Raw genomic sequence first — 18,079 nt, 5'->3', positions numbered from 1 at the left:
CAAAACATTTTCATTCAGACAAGTCACCTGAGCTTACCTGCGGAGGATTTTACAGCTCAAAGGCGTGGCCGCACATCGATAATTCTGTTATAAGTTGGAATGACGAAAGAGAAAGAATAATACGTTTTTTATACCTGAAAATAAACATACGCAGAACATAACCTAGTTTCAAAGTGCACTCAATCAGTGCAATAAGTAAAAATATGTCAGTATTGGATTATTAAGTGTGAGAAATAAATAATCGCAATTCGCATATTTATCATATTAATCAAATAATAGAATGCCGGAAACACAGATGCCTTCAGATCATTCCACGGCCGAGCTATTGAACTCAAGAACGAGTCGTAGAAACGAGCCGTTCTCATGTGACAAAGGTCATCCGCGTATAAATGTTTAGCGCGCGTTTGGCATGTTTTCCGACTACACAGCGATGTCGAGGGGATCAATAACGCTAATTTCTCGGAAAATTTCCATTGAAATACCTGTAGAACAAGAACATCATTCCCACCCGACGCCTGTGCTCTATAGATTCCAATTCGTTCATTAAGATAGGGAAATCTGTAAAACAAACCGCACGTTTTTTCGAGTCAAGGGTTTTTTCAAGTATTTTAGGGATCCAGACTAAAGGTGCTGTTGTCATAGTGTTGCACTCAGGAACTAGGGAATCGACTATAAAGATAACATTTACAACTCAATTAACATGAATTCCAAATGCATCTCCAAAACCAGTGCATCTCGAGCACAGCCTCCGTATCCTCGAGCACGTAGCTCGGGCCGACTATCGACATAATTCACTTTAACGATGACATCCGCATCTCAGCTTTTTAAACGAATCCCAAATATATACAAACCAGTGCATCTCGAGCACAGCCTCCGTATCCTTGAGCACATCGCTCGGGCCGTCACTGGAGACGGAAGAACCCTCTTCCGCCTCGGGCTGGGGCGCTCCCTGCACCCGGAGACACGCACACTCATTCAGCTCTCGCGGCTGGCGGCACTTCAGCGACTACGGAGCGGCATATCGGAGTTGAAACCAATTCACCGTTTACGGTGCGCTGATTTTATGCACTGTTTCTGTTATCTTTAAAGTTCACTTTCATTCTTAAAACTCTCCTTTGCACATAAATTATACCTACACTATATTTATGTAGATCTATTATATTTCACTGTATCCAGTAAATAAACAGGTAATAAAGATGTGGTTTTTATGTGATACCCGGCACACAAGTTCCAAACTGTAGCTATGGAATTTGGGGAATGCTGTGGGGTTGACGAAAGTGTGGGGGGAAAGAACAAGATCTTCCCAACCTTCCTCTTTCCATCTCTTTCCATCTCCTTCCCCTCCTAACTCCCCCAGTCTCACGAGATTCCCCAATTGGGGATGCCATAGTACCACTGACTCCGGACAGTTGGGATTCTGGGGCGTTATTCACAAAAAAGAAGAAGATTGGAGAGTACCCGGGTATTCAGATTCAAGTAACCCCGTTAATGACTTGTGACTGAAAGATACAATATTTATTACAGTATAAGATTGAAGAAGGGAAAAAACAATATGGTTGTAGAAAGAGCTCACATTATAAAGTTACTATTTGCTTGGAATTGGGTTGAACTTTGAGTTGCTTTCGCTCGACGAGAAGAATTGTTTAAAATAATTTATATAATTTATGGTGACCGGGTATCTCATCAAAATGACAATTCAGCACACCTACAAAACGTGATATAAAGTCATGAAAAGTGTTGTTTTATCACTTTTAAATACTCTATATCAGGGCTTCCCTAACTGCGAGTCGCGACGCCCCGGGGCGCCGCGGGATCATCCCAGGGGCGTCGTGAGGCAATCTTTATAGCGAGAATATCGTTCCATCAGCACTGCAGCGTTAAGGGTTTTATTACCGTTTGCGACATCATACTTGTGTGAGACAGGTTTCTCTGCAGTTGCAGTAATTAAGAATAAGTACAGATCAAAAATAAATTTAGAGGCAGAGACGAGAGTGGCGATTTCGAAACTTCAACCTCGTTTTGAGAAACTATGCTCAGAAAAGCAAGCACATCCTTCTCATTAATACCAAAGAAAAAATTGCTTTTTTATATTTTTTGTTTGCTTCCATTTTTGTTTTTATGTTGTGTTCTTTATTTTCTAATGAAAAATTTAGATACTATTTGGAGTTTTTCTGACAAATTGTTATTAGGTAACGTACCCATACTACGTGACCCGTTCAGGGGGGGGGGGGGCTTCAAATTACTACGCTTGGTACAAATGAGCGGCGGGGGGCTTAGATTTTTAGTCACCGGGGGGGGGGGGTCGCAAAAATATGGCAACTTCCCAAGGGCGTCACAGTTGAAAAAAGTTTGGGAAGCCATGCTCTATATCACTTTATAAAGGTGTGTTGAATTTTCATTTTGATGAAATATCGTGGAACCATTAAAAGCATTAGTAATAATAAATGACAGAATGTAGAGTATGAAGTAAGGTGATAGTCTTGAACGAGGGGCAGCCAGACGCTGCAGATTGAATCCAATGATTAAAAGATATATTGCAGAGAAAACAACAAACGTAATAGCGTGTCCGAGATGTAAGGCCTCCGGACTCCGGACGAATTAATGGTTTTGGCACGGTGCCAGTTAAATAGTAGGTAAGCAATAAGCATGTATTTATCAATATCAAGACGCCGAAGAACACGTTGGTCTTTATGAACTTTGCGATGCGAAAAGAGAGGGTACGTTTGTAGGTACAAGGGAACAGAGTGAAAGTTTGCAGACACCACCGCGAGAATAGAACGGATAAGACGTTCCGATTTCTGCTTCTGGCTCCGTGAACTAAGGATCATTAGTGTGTCTAAAGATAACACAACTCGCGGTTGCTTTATCTTTGCTTGAACCTCCCCGGCACCAAGTCTCAGTACCGAGAGGGTAAGCGTGACCGCAGCGAGGAATTCTCCCAGACTTGAAAGTCTTGTCTCGAACTATTTGAGATGTTAATAGGAAATTAATCCGGGAAGTTAGTCGCCCGGAGGAGGATAGCGAAGGAAGGAAACGCCGGCTAATCGGAGAAACTCCGCTAAGACGCCGCTGGTCGTAAAAATATATATGGAAGCTCTTGAATAATAAACCCAACGCAAAGAAAGTGAAAAGCTTTTCAGTTTGCGCTGATGAATTTTAATCAAACTGCCAACGTTAAATGAATGTTAATTCTTGAAATGGCATGTACGATTATTACAAATTGCTTTATTACCATGATTGATATCGACGACCTCCTCGGCAAAGCGGGAAATCCATTAGATGGTGAAATCGTGTTCTTCACGTGCAAACATATATTATTATTGTTTAATTTATGTACTTATAAATAAAACAATGAAGAGTATAGTTGCACCTTATACCATAGTTGAAGTTAATCTCAACATCGCCCGAGTGAGAAATCACCATTTAGAATCGAAACATTCATTGAAATAACTTCAGCTATCATAAGTGTTCAGATCTGAATAGCGAGGCACTTCGCAACTTGCTCCTTCCCTTTTCCCTTCAGTCTCACAAATTCCCCGAATTGGGAAATCATGGTTCCACTGGTTCAGGGCACTCAAGTAGCACTCAAAAAAGAATGGTTAGTTACTGGCGTACAAATAATATTCTGGTTGACGATTCGATATCAAACTCGCTATTTACTACTGAATGTATCGCAATGATTCCGCGTATTGTTATAAAAAAAGATAAAAACGAGCAGGAGAATGGCCCCGGGCCAAAACATTTGGAGGAATATAAAGACATTTGGCTGCCGCAATACATTCTCCCATCGACCAATTATTATTATCATCCGCCCCATTGTTGAATGCTAAACAGTAAATTGCGCCCTCATTTATTTGATTGGGGTTGAAAGTTCGACGAAAGGTTGCTCCTGATTTGACCATCTTTTGAGGGAGACCTTCAGACCCGGGGTCCGCTTCATCAATTTCTTCTAAATTGCGGACGTCCGGGCATTCCGCAGATGTCTTATTGTTTTATATTTTTGTGGATTCGAAAAATACTCAGGCATTTTAGATATTGTAAGCAGGAAGAAATATCATAGTTCACTACTGTATCAGATAACTTATTCGATTAATTTCTTAATGGAAAATTAAACTGCATTTTTACGTGCTCGTTTTTTCATTGAATCTTCATTTATCATAAATTTCATAATCACAAATAATTTACATTAAAATACTTCTCACATGATGTGAAGATCATTTACTTTATATAAAATATGTATAGGTATATATTATAGTGATACATACTTTGTTCAACTGTCTAATATCTTATAAGTGGATGTATTAATTGAGTTGCTCCATCGATGCACTCGGTAAAGAAAATAACATTAGCTAGAAACTTAACGATCGTACCTATTTACTGTTTCTTGCACAAATACAATGAATAAACAATGATTATATATGTTCGTTATCCCTAATGAGGTAAATCAGACAATACTTAACAAAGGGAAAGACAATTTTAGATATACCTTCGTACGATTCAATTCATTAAGCAACAATGAAAAATTACTGTGAAAGCGAACTAAGTTTTTTTTATTTACGAGTTCCGTAAAAAAAATCCACTGAAAGAATTTAAAAAATCCGAAGTGTGTCTAACTTCTTGGCAAGCACCAATCAATCGAGGAATTTTATCGGAAAGGTAGAAACCGCTTCACTGCAATCCTAAAGATCTATAATAATAATATTAATTCAGACGGTCGCGTTGAAAATACTTCAATTACTGCATTGAAAAGTTGGCAAATGGGACCGTAACGAACCGAGGATGCTATGTTAAGAGTATTAAAAATTTAAATGTATTCCACACTTGTCACAGAAAATAAACACCGGACATGCGAAGTGAAAAAAACTTCACTTGGCTGCCACTTGACTGAAAATTGAGAACTCTTGGAAAAGTCAAACATCATATAGTGCAAAAATTAAATTTGTAAGGAAATGTAGTTTGGATTTCATAGTTTCAAGGTAATTAAATGTATTGTATACGTTTACCTACATAATTAACATGTTTTTAGTGAAATGACTCACGAATAATCTTTACTACGAATTAGTTTAAAATATGATAATTAAAGCTTTTCCTATCGTTTCGCTTCAGTAGACTTAAAATAAAATGGTTAATTACTTCATAAAAAATAAAAGCATAAACTACCAAATAATGTATTTTTATATTAAAATATTATTTATTTATTTATTTTCGGCAAATTGCCAGTTCATATTTTTCCAGTTTGTACATGTGTAGTATTATCAAAATAAAACCAATTTTGGATTTCCTCCTTGTGACTGTACATCTTATAAGACAACATAATAAAAACCAATTAAATTTATAAGAAAATTATATAAAAACAAAAATTTTCTCGTGAAAAGCAAGAAAAACATTTATTTCATGGAGCTTATTCTGGTGTAATTGACGGTGAAAAGGGTATCAAATTATGATGAACGCATATTTGTGCTGTTTATACATAGCATGAGAAACAACTTAAAAAAAACGATTTTAAGGTTTTAAAGATTATTTTTGACAGTATTTTTCCCTTGATTAACTTTTTCTTTATTATAAAATTCAGAAAATAAATAAAAACCACTTCTCCGCATAAATCGACTATTTGCCTTTTACTAAGGAATAGACATATTTTTTGCTTGTGAATTCCTTATAAATGTAATTCAAGTTCGTGGAAAGCAGTTACATTCTGGTTTGCTGTAATTGGATTAAATTAAACAAATACTTAACCACTACATTTATTTTAACTGTCGACCAGTTTCGAAAGAGCCCTTCGTTAATCAGGGCAAAAGTTAAACGCTTGTTTTACTTTTAACAGTTTAACTTTGGGCCTGAGCTAGAAAAGGTCCTCCCCAAACAGGTAGACAGTTTATGCTTATACATTGAGTGAAATATAAAGTACGTAAATCTTTAAATGCTCATTTACAATAATATATAATTTTAATGAATACTGCAACACTGTCCGAAACATTTGCTCAAGGGGGAGGGAGAAACGCACCCCTAAATGACACTGTTGCCAGAATGTTGAATCTTAAATAAATGAAAATATGTCAAATTATTTACAATTTTAAACAAATGCTTTAAATAATCGTGTAATTTAAACTGTTTTCGGGGTAACTGTTAACTTGCCTAAAACCCTAACTACTTCCTTAAGAATAGTAATTGATACTAACTGGACTGGACTGGAGTGGACTAACCTAACCTAACCTAACCTAACCTAACCTAACCTAACCTAACCTAACCTAACCTAACCTAACCTAACCTAACCTAACCTAACCTAACCTAACCTAACCTAACCTAACCTAACCTAACCTAACCTAACCTAACCTAACCTAACCTAACCTAACCTAACCTAACCTAACGACTTCCTTAAGAATAGTAATTGATACCGACTATCAATAAATAAAGCCTATTTACTATTCATTTGCTAAATTTATACTGATGCTCCAAAAACATGCAACTTCAGTAGGGTTTTTTAGGTAACAAATTTTTCCCTACCGAGAAAACACAAGGCCTCTAAGTCTATAATAGCCAGGTAACATTTTAAACACCCATAAGAGGTAAAAAGTGTTAGGTGCATATGACGCCGTTCCATTTGTATAAAGAACATTAAATTTAAATTAAGTAAATTTAAATGATTCACCACTTCATAAAATATAAGAATCTAGAAAATCAAAAAAGTGAAATTTATGCAAATAGTACGGAACAAACTATGTCTTATACATAATATATTTACTCACTAAATATATATTTGTGAGCATCGGAAATGGTAAATTTTACAAAAAAATAATATTGAAACGGTTCGTATCTGTCAGAAAAAAACATGAAAAATTAGTGTATATGTATGATAAATTCATGTTTTGAAGTATTAAAGAACACATTAATTTTAAAATATCGATCCATATCCGCAATAAATGTATTACAAAATATAATGCAAATAGTATGGACTGTCTGTTTCTCGACACCCAGAGAGGAAATGTTGTTAAAGCAGTTTTACCCACGCTCCAGACAAAATATTGTGAGGTCAGACCTTTTCTCGTGACAGGTGAAGCGGCTCACCACTTACTAACAAGGTTTCCATTATTTAATGCGGACAGGTAGGGGCAACTTTATTAATTGTCGACCCTGTTTTATAAAGTACCCGCGTTTTACTTTACGCCCGAGGGCTGATGCTGCTGAGAGGGCTGGGGACATTAGGCGGCGTAGGTATTACTTTGCAGACGCGGATTACATGCCGAGAAAACTTGGTTATTTGGGAAGACAAAGAAAGACACTCGCGTACATACACCTACGAGATGTACAGTGCGCAGTGGCGTACATGACTCTTTCACCACCCGTCTCCACACCATCTATCAAAATTTTGTAAAACACCTATAACGAAGTCTTCAATCGTAGCATTTTACAAACCACAAATAGCAAAAAAAAATCTAAAATAGGTCTGCTATTCTAAAACCGTAACCGGACAAATCAGAACAGTGACAAAATCAGAACCCTTCTGAAAAGTGACAAAGTCATGAAGAGTGATTAAAAAATATATGTTGACTAGATTAGGTTATGTTAGGTTTTTAGGCTAGTTTCTAATCACTTTTCAAAAGTGTTCTGATTCGTCATGGAATCTTTTTGATGTCTAAAGTATGTAGAGATACATTTTATGTTAATATAATAAGTTAAATTAATTTACGATTTCCATGTTAATTTTAATCAATATTCGCAATATTCACATTCGTTCAATTATTGTAAAAACACATTATTTTTCTGTACCACAGGTGTCTATAATTATTTCAGTCCAGATAGTTAGTTTTCCTATTCGAATTCCATTCTTGGCTTGGATGGCTAGGTACTTCCAATTGAGGTAGGTACTTCCAAACTATACTCTTCCCTTCCCCACTTCCTTCAGCATTACAACATACGTATGGGCAGTCGGAACTCATGAGGTAATCGAATAAAAAAAATAATCTACTGTGATCTACTTACTGCCCGGTTAGCAGTCGATCGTACTGAGTCTGAAAATCATAGAATTTACAGTTTCTCGTCAGTTTTATTGTATTTTACCTTTCATCTGTTTTCTCGAGGCATGTACAGATTTTCTGCATTTATGGACGGCACAACACTGGAGATAAGTCACGCGGTACTTACTGTATTTGAGCGTCGAAAGATATTTTTGAAGTATAAATATAAGATATTAATTTACCTTGTGTTACAAAGCGAGTCATTAAAACGAAAAATCGAATGTGACATTTCAGCCCACGTGAGGACCAAATGTGACGACAAAGCGTTTTAAGCCATTATTATCTTTTAGTCAGCAGAACCGTCACGAGCTCGTTACTGACTAATAATAATTGGATAATTTAGTCCGTCGTCCCACGGGTCGGTAAGCAATCGACATAAACCAAGTGCTGTAAGACCCTGCGCAGAAAAGTTCCACACTGAACTGTCCTACAGGCCTATATCGAAATATAATTTTCTGCGCAAGGTTTTACACGACTCGGTTTATTTCAATTACTTACCGACTCGTGAGACGACGGGCTTAGACTGCACTGTTTTCGAGAAAAAAAATTACCTCAAGGGCGCTTTACAACAAATGCAGTATGGCAAGCCCGTCGTTCCGAAGGTCGCTAAGCAATCGACATAAACCGAATGCTGCAAGACCCTGCACAGAAAAGTTCCACACCGAACTGCGTTGCAGACCATTACCTTACTATAACGAACTTAATTGTCTGCGCAGGTTCTTGCAGCATTCGGTGTATGTCGATTGCTTACCGACCCGTGGGACGACGACTTAGAAAACGAGTGGGATAAAATATGGTGAAAAAAATCTTTAAATTAATTAATTGGTAATTATTTTAATTAGTAATGACATCAATTTGATATAAAAATGAAAATATCAACCAACTTAATTTATTTGTGGTAAAATTCATGGGTATTTAAAGAGTTGAGTAATACATTTCGATAAAGCTGCAACAGAAAGGAATTCACGCAATGTGAAGAATTATATCCTGATTTAAAATATAGGATTAGCTAAATCAAATTACGCATTAATAAGTTAGGAATCCTAACTACGTATAAAGGAGAAAATCAGTTTTTATGTCCCATTAAAAACTCTCCGTGAGCTCTGACGTCGTGAAAAAACACTTTTTTGTCGTTGGAATTTCTCTAGGTCAATGATACTATGATGGTGGTAGTGGTAGATACTCGCAATCAAAATCACCAATCAGAATTAGCCATATGAAGTGACCAGATCTGAATGTCCAGGTACTACCTTCGTATTTGCTCTTCCCCCTCCCCTCTTAAGGCGATGCACTACGTCGCGTAATATTTTAAATTGAGCCGCTATAAATAACAACCCTTACGTAAATGGCGATAAGGTTTAAATTCCCGCTTAACACCATCCGCCTGTTTTGATTTATGCAAGAAAAAAACATGGCCAAAAAGTGCCTTTTATTTTATTTTGTGGATGTTCAGGCATAAATATTTCTTTTTTTTTCGATCATTTTATAAATAACTTAATTTTCCACATTATACAATAAAATCATAACCGAAAATGGGTTCGTAAGTAGGAGATTATAAACTTTAAAGCAGTTTTCATAGGCCTTATACATTATTTTTTTTGGGCTTATACAAAGACTTATCTAAAAATACTCGATTATTTCAAAGGCCAAGATGTATTCTACTAGCAGTATTTAATTAAAGCATCTGTAACATTTCTAGGCGACCAAGTTTTCAAACCAAAAACACATGATTTTGCATTACTACGTATGGCATCACCTTAACTTCATTACACATTGTTTTTTTTTGTTAATTATTATTATTTTTTAAATTTAACATGATGTAGTCCTACACTAGCTCCGGGTAGTTTGGACTCTTGTGCAGTAATAACATTCTAAAAATAAGCTAAGGAGCTTTGAAATGTCGACTTTTCTATAACAATAATACATGACCCTAAATTCCTCGTGTAATGTTTTTCAATTGTTCGAAAAAGAGTATTGAAACCTAAGCTATTCAAAAAACAACATTCAATCAAAAAACTCAAATTGTAATTATTGCAAACATTCGTTTGATAGTCTTTAATATTGTCTTCAATGATTATTTTATAACTTACTACATATTTCCAAAGATTATGTGGTACAATTAATGAGATGAGTAATAAATGGTGGGTGTTATTTTTACCACAATAATAATCGAATTGTTAAAAGAAATAATGTCAGCGGTCTACATGTGCAGGATGGCGCCAGTTTATATTCGACACAGAGGATGGACAGATGCAGATGTAATTATCTGATGAGGAAATATCGTCATTTAACATCTCATAAGTCTCTAAAGGTATTTAGGAATGTCGGCTCCAATAATAGAACAAGTGAGAGGACTGTCACCGAGGAAGTGTTCGGTAGACTGTGGACTGTTCCTGTACTAGTGGAAGGCGAACCAGACCGTAAACTTAAAGCGCATGAACTTACAACCCACCTACAAATTTAAGTCAAATTGTAATAATTACAAAATTAAAGTAAGTACTATGTGCATTCAGTTTGCCTTGACAAACAAGGTAAATTATAATTAAGCCCTCCTACGTAAATAACTTACCGTGCACCCGAAGAATATTTATCAAAATAATATCGGATCACATTTGAATGGCATATATGGTAAATATTTGCCGCACTTTTAATATGCATAGATTTCGGAGATTACTCTTCATTTCAACTTAATTACTAGAAGAAACAACTAATTACGTTTGAAAAGATGTATTAAAGTTACATTTTTATTCAAAGTTAAAGGTCCCCCTTAAAACGATTGCTTTGCCGCCATTTTGATTTTTTTAAGTATGAAGTGACATTTGCGAAAGCTTCATTTCAATCGAAATACGTATAAATTACCTAACTAACCCAAACCAAGAACCTAATAACCTATTTTGTGCATGTAAATAATTGTTTCTTGAATTATTTGTTGAAACGAAGAGTAATTTCCATAATCTATGCCTAAAAGTGCAGCGGTTGAGTAAATAATTGCCCAATACATTAATACGTTTCTAAGTAAGTTTTAACAGCTTTCGTGGTATTGTCCTTCCTATTGCAACTTATTGGAAATATAATATTGTGTTCTGAATTGTTATAATGAAGTAGAAAATAAAACTAGCGCAGATAAAATGATCGCTTTCAGATCTTATTGAGATGAAGTATTAACGGAGACAAGATGTTTACATTGATAGCTTAGCCCCATAATAAACGTAACGATCGTTTTTTATACGCAGCCAGTCGTTAATCGAACGTTATTTCCTGCTTTCCGGGATGTCTATCTTCACTCTTCAGTTCAGTTCAGGAGGAAAGTGAGAGGTATTGAGGTGAAACCGACTTCGCGGTAGACTTATTAACCAGATGTCGCCAGGTTATTAAAAGATACCATTTAGACGAGTTTTCCTCTTTTATTCTGTTCGAGGATAAAAATCAACCTTCAAGTAATGTAACTTTACAGTGATATTAACTTGGGCAGAGCGTAAATTTGTTGTATTTTTTGTGCAATGGATTCACATTACGCGTGCCCTGCAGATACGAACACCTATACGAAGTGCAATAACTGCAGTATTTATTCACAAAAGCAAAACCCGGCTAAGATTAGACATAACCGACTCGACAACAACTGTGGCAATTCCAGCGGCATTAGGGTCAAAAACCCAGTAAAAGAATCGATGACAACTCTTGGAACAGCATATCATGATCTACCATCGATGGAAACATAATATTACAAATATAATATTTCTAGAAAATACAATAGAGGTCGAAAAAAATACTTCGAAAGAGACCGATCATCACAACACCTCAAATAAACACTGCCACTTGAAAACATACGATTTTTTTAATCGAGCCGCTAGTCGAAACAGTTCGTAAACATTACAATAATCACAAATGAACACTGCATTGATTTGGCTAATGGAAAACGAATTCGCGGGAACCACGGAAGCACGATCTACATAAATATTATTTTGAACGTCTGACGGGAGCGCTCGAGGGATGTTTATTATTGTGACGGGGCTGGCGTGCTCGTGCTCGCGGTCAGCACGCCGGCACGACACTGGAGCGGGAGCACGCGCACTGTGGCGGGGCACGCGAGCACGTGGGCAGACCAGCTCGAGAGCGGGGGCCGAGGGGCCCTGTCCAACCAACACCGAACCGTGTGCCTATATTTAAAGGCCCATACAGAGGGAGTAGCCGAGCCACTGTTCGGGAGACATTAAAGCGAAGCCACCACATCAAAAAATCTGCAGCATCAGCTTTCTCTCGTTCGTAGAAAATTGTTGATGCGAGCTTTTTCATTGCCCCGCCAAGATATTGTTAAAGTTACTCGACGACGAACGGACGGGGTTTTTGAGATTACTCTCTGATCTGATCTCAGGGTTCTTGAACATTGGACATAATAGTATGTTTGTATTTTATATTGTATCTCTCCTCGGCGCCGGCAGCGTTATGTTCTAACTGAATTAATTTATTCTTCCCGTAATATCTGTCATATTTATGGCAGAAGTTGCACCCATTAATGTTTAAAATAAATAGCTTCTACATTTGGCCTGTTAAATTTTGTTGAGTAATTTCTAGATTAAGTATACACGCCTGGTGAAAATATACACACAATATTCCCAGAGATGAAACAGCTCATAACAATGGGGAAACGTTTAGAACGTGTATCATCATAAATCTGCAAACTATTCCTCTTCAATGAGTATGTATTATCAAAAAACTCGAACACAATAAATTTCTAATTCAAAGTTGACTTATGAATGCCTCAGCGCTTGATCCTTTGTTCCACAAACTCGAACTATTTTAGTTTCAAACAAAGAAATCCATCACCAGTCTACACATGGTACATGGTAGGATGAGTTACAAGAATCCTGGTACAAATTGTAGGTCCAAACTATTTATTTTATCTAAATAAAAATAAAATAGAAGAAAATTAAAACTTCCCATTTTTCCAATGCAAAATAAATCATAATATGAAGCATGTTTACCAACATAAAACAATATTATTTATAGTCAATACAGACTGCGCGATAAGAGCTACAATGACGCTGAGTAATAAAAAAATACTTGAAAAACACTCATTCAATTGTCGGGGAATGTAAGCACAGCACATAGATAGAATTAACAAACTAGCGATAAGCAACTCAATTTACGATTGAATGGCGAAATACTAAAGGCCGGTGTTGAAGTTGCGTTTTAAGCTCAACTTGCGAGATATTTACATCCGTCAAGTTGATCTCTGGTAGGCGTAGGCACCCTGGCACAGATAAGCTTCGTGATTACTAAAAATGACTGACATTCCGACATAGCGGCCCTAAAACTCTCAACTATGAATTGATCAACAGAAATCTCACTTACGCCAAGAAAGGTGAAATAGCTTATTTCGCTTTCTAGCTAGAAACCAATATGACGATGAAATAGAATGCCCTAGATAGGTTTTCTTTTACGTTAAATAATAAAGAAACAAACAAAAATAAATACCAGACCAACTGATTGCAATATGTTATGGCCTGTGCTTCATTTTGTGATATGATATCGATAATTGCATTGTTTATCTTAACACTATGATATCATTCCTACAACAGAAATTTGATTTCGAAGCAGGTTATTCCCGGAAATCATTATGAGAAAAAAATTAAAACATAAAATTATTACTAGTAGTTCTGTGAACAGTAGACCTCGCATCCAAGTGTCTAATTATTATTACTAGTAGTTCTGTGAACAGTAGACCTCGCATACAAGTATCTAATTATTACTAGTAATTATGTGAACAGTAGACCTCGCATCCAAGTATCTAATTATTAGGTATCTCTTATTTGACTAAATCAAAACCGAATTTTTCTCTTCCTAAGATTTGTAAGCGGTAAACCTATCTATTTAATTATAAACCATAATATTCTTTATCTGTCATTTATTATTTTTTTCTAATAAACATCACTACCCCAACGACAAATTCTTTTTAACTTTCTTCAGGCAGGTAACTTTTATAATACGAGTAGCTTCATATATATATATATATATATATATATATTAAAGAAATCTAACATTACCCGATTACGAATAACCTGAAAATATTTGAAAATCTCCTACTACCACCACAAAAAACGGAAAATGTTGCTTGTGTTTTGATGGAGGACTTAGCCAGCCGAGAAATTGAATACTCTACGCCTGGATGCGACGCAAATGCGATGCCAACTCAGCCACTGACCGGTCGTGAATTAAATAATTTAAGCTATGGATAATTTAATTTCTAAGTTTTTCGAGAGATCGTGAGTTATGAAGACATGAAGGGATGAGAAAGCTTATAAAAAGTTTTTTTTTTAATTTAAAAGAACAATATATTAATTATATTTGTAAACGCGATGTCAAATCAGCCACCGACCGGTCAAATGGTAATTACAGTTTACACAATAAAAAACCATCGGTAAGCGACTGAAAAACTGTATCTATGTTTGCGTTCAAATTATTTTTATTTATTTCTGGTCTATTTGTAATGTCATATAAGTACTTCATGTTGAAATAAGTTAAAAAACAACGAATTCATCCGGAATCGAATGGAATGCGAAAATATTTTCGTCACAATCTTCATTCTGAAAGTTTATTTCATAGAAGTACATAGCAAAATATCAGAGACTTTATGGGTTAATTGTACATTAACCGATATCCACATTTGTACTTAATTGTTTATTTGCATTACAGTTTGAATTACTCCACGGTTATAAATATGTCTGTCAGCCTTATTTTTCAGTGCCTCTGAAACCAATCTCAGGTAAAGTCTATCAATGGTGATTTGTGGGTACCTACTACTTCTACCTACTTACGAGCAACGATGGACGAATGCGCTACGTGAAATGTATGGTTCCCAGAGGTTCCTCATCTTCAACCTTGCATTGTGCCACCTTCACACGGCTGAGTGCTAATTCACAATCAATTATGGGAAAGACGTCTAATGTTATGAAAAGATAAAAGTATATCCTCACCGAATGAAATCTTTACGAAAATCAGCCCCAATTGTATAGGCCAGACAATTGATAATTATATTATTAATACGCCAATTACAACAACCTAACAAAGTGTGTTTAGAAAAATACTTAATTAGATCAATCTTTAAACATTGTTTAGCTTTCGGCGATAAAAATACTATTTGTATTTTCATATGAAGCCGACACTTACGATAACACTACTAAAAAAAACATTCAGAAAATTGCTAGCAAGGGTGTCTGTCAATTTTAGAAAAAAAATCAAATTAACTCAAAAACTGTGGGACTTTTTTATCAAGCATGATACTCAAGTTTCGGAACAAACAGTTGAACTTAACTGATTGGAAGGTTGTCAACCAGTTACCGGGCACCCTGTACATGCAGCGGGGAAATACAACAGTCTGAAATCTTTATGTTCGACACATAACGGATTTTTGTATAAGGCTTGCAATTTCAGCAATTTTTCGATCGTAAAAACCTGAAATACATATGCCATGAAGCTAAAACAATAAATCTTGTTCGGATAGGTTTTCAAAAAAAAGATATAAAATATTGAAAAGTTGAGCCATATGCAGTGTTTTCTAGGCTTAAAACGCTGCACCCGTAGTTTTGTATTAAATTTGCTTCACTTCTTTGTGGTGTGTATTTAATTTCATGGACATTATTTCGTAGCAAATCTTCCGTAATATTGATGAAAGTACCTTTATTTAATAGATATGAACAAACAAAAAACATCTCTGAACGCAAGTAAGAATGTGGAAAGAAGTTGCTTAAAATATCATCACGTGTGAAAATCTGCACAAACTCGTCAAAATAAATTGTTCAATGCCCACAGAAGATACAAGTTTTAATCAAAGCGAGATTACTTGGATCGTTAGTTCCATTCAAAAAACTGTGTAAACATTCAGAAGAAATTTAAAACTAAAAACCTGGTTAGTGACATTTTTATGAATATGTCATAATTAGAATTAAATATTGTAGGAACTTACTGTATAATTAGGAAAACTAAAGAACGCATTAGTTAAATAGGGATGGATGATAATTGACATGTGTTATATCAAGGAATGTCGTCAGAAAAATGTTCCTGGATGATTTTTGATGAATAGTGTTAAAACAATACCATAGAAGTGGTGAAGGTTGCATAAAATAATAATAATAATACATTTTTATGCTTACCATTCTTTAGGACATTCTCGTCGGAGTCTTCAAGGAGAAACATTTCTTCAGGTTGGGTGGGCGAGGCTTCCTTGGCCACAGGAGACCTTGGACTAGACACTTTCACCGGGGAGATTGGGGGGCTCCCGTGTTCCTGGATCGGCGAACTGACCAATCGCACCGGGGAACCAACACTTCTTGTCGGTGAACTGACACTGTTAGTCGGAGAAATGACACCTTTAGTCGGAGAACTGACACTTTTAGTTGGAGAACTGACAACGTTAACCGGAGAAACCATTGGACTTGCAGCAGCTTCCTGCGTCTGGGAGTCAACAGTCCTTATTGGAGAACCCACTTGTCTCGAAGGAGAAGAAACGTTCGTGGGGGAACCGGTAATTTGGACAGGAGAGGATACAACTCTCGGAGAACGAGGAGCTGAGACCGGTGCGGTTTCAAAAGGTTCCGTTGTTTTTGTAGGCGAACCAATCACTGTGGCACATTCAGCTTTGTAAGGCGGATCTTCTCGTCTCAGAGGACTGGTGACCTTGGAGATCCTCGTGGTGGGTGAAGGAGCCGTCGCTGCAGCTTCGGGTAAGGTGGGGCTCAGAACTCTCGGCGGAGTAGAAGGCGGCGGAGGCGGGGACATGGGTGGAGAACGAAACGGACTCTTTATGCCACCAGCCTCGTCTCTCACCGGAGACCGAACAGAGGAACGGTCTTCCCTGCTAGCGATGGCGACATTCTTCGCTTCACTTCTGGTATTATCACCGGCAGCCCTCACCGTCCGCGCTTTGGAAAAATGCGAAGTCCAGTTACGTTGTTTTTCAATAAGTTCTTTGCTATTGAATTTTCTTTCGGGTTTTTCCGGTTTCTTCGGTAAAATTAGGGGCTTCCCTAATCGGTTTACATCTTTGGCAGTTCCATTTGCATTGGCGATTATGCGGTAATCCGCTTTGGCGGTGCGAAAGGAGGTGGTGTTTGAATCCACATTGCCATTAATATTTCTGTCGTTTTCGACGTTAGAGTTGTGGTTGTGATGTGGCACAAGGTCGGGTTTGGGCGGGGGCGAGGGCGAGCGGGACAGCTTGCCGGCGCGGGAGCCCGCAGAGCTGGACCGCGAGCGGCCCGACAGGCCCGAAAGCCCGCCACCCGAGGGGGACTTCTCCACGCGGTGCAGCGGCCGGCAAGCTGTCTCCTCCCCCAGCTTCTCGAACAGGGCCCGCGCGTTGTTAAATCTGGCCAGGTGGCTCTCGGTGCGGACCACGGACACCTGCGCCCCCGTGCCCGCCACCGCGCCTCCGCCGTTGCCCACCTCCGGACCTTGACAGTCTCTTGACGGCGCCATTCCTTGGAAGATGTTCGCTATTTGAGATACTTTCGAACTTGTTTGTTTTTTCTCCTCCATTTCTTTCACACACAGCCCCTAATCGGACCTGAAACAAGAAAAAAATACATATAAGTCATAGGAAACTCGAAGAATTACCCACATTTCAATATGAAGGAAGTATACCTGAAGTCCCCATTGTAAAGATTTGACACTTGTCTGCATGGAAAACACTATTTATATGAAATTTTCGACACAGTTCTACTTATATCAATCCTTGTAGTTTCGCCGTGGCAGCGTTGAGACAATACAGAGCGAACTGATAAGAGGTGCGAATACTTAAAAAAAATATACAACGAAGCTGATAACGTGGGAAAACATAAATGAGGCCTCACATTCAAAGGTGTGTTTAACAACGACACAGATAAGTTCGTCGAAAACTTTGATAACATTTCAGTTAACCTTAAAATAAATTGAAAAATTATTTTTTAAATAATCACACTTCAAATTTTGTAATAAAAAAACAACCAAATACTATTCAGCCAGCTTTTTATAATAAGAAAAAAATTTCAGAAATTAAATAAATCGAAATGAATCGGGGATCTGTAAAT

At 37.1% G+C, this 18,079-nt stretch overlaps 1 protein-coding gene across 6 annotated transcripts in view; it reads right to left on the bottom strand.

Moving 5' to 3' along the window:
* Positions 1 to 18,079, bottom strand: part of Spn (protein phosphatase 1 regulatory subunit spinophilin) — a 181,879-nt gene that overhangs the window by 33,290 nt on the left and 130,510 nt on the right. For 3 of the 6 annotated variants that reach the window (XM_089633340.1, XM_089633343.1, XM_089633342.1), the window contains exon 3: positions 16,166 to 17,577. In XM_089633340.1, the coding sequence (XP_089489466.1) occupies positions 16,166 to 17,549 (1,384 nt within the window). In that variant the 5' untranslated portion in view covers positions 17,550 to 17,577. Of the gene's footprint in view, positions 1 to 851; positions 1,167 to 2,449; positions 2,538 to 11,785; positions 12,064 to 16,165; positions 17,578 to 18,079 lie in introns of those variants that run through there. The other 3 variants (XM_089633344.1, XM_089633346.1, XM_089633345.1) reach the window with 3 other exon arrangements.

This window comes from Hesperophylax consimilis, chromosome 7 (genome assembly GCF_061612785.1).
Source record: "Hesperophylax consimilis isolate HC1 chromosome 7, BYU_Hcon_1.0, whole genome shotgun sequence".
Taxonomy (NCBI): Eukaryota; Metazoa; Arthropoda; class Insecta; order Trichoptera; family Limnephilidae; genus Hesperophylax; species Hesperophylax consimilis.
The sequence above is the reverse complement of the archived record's forward strand: the minus strand, read 5'-3'. Positions and strand labels throughout refer to the sequence as shown.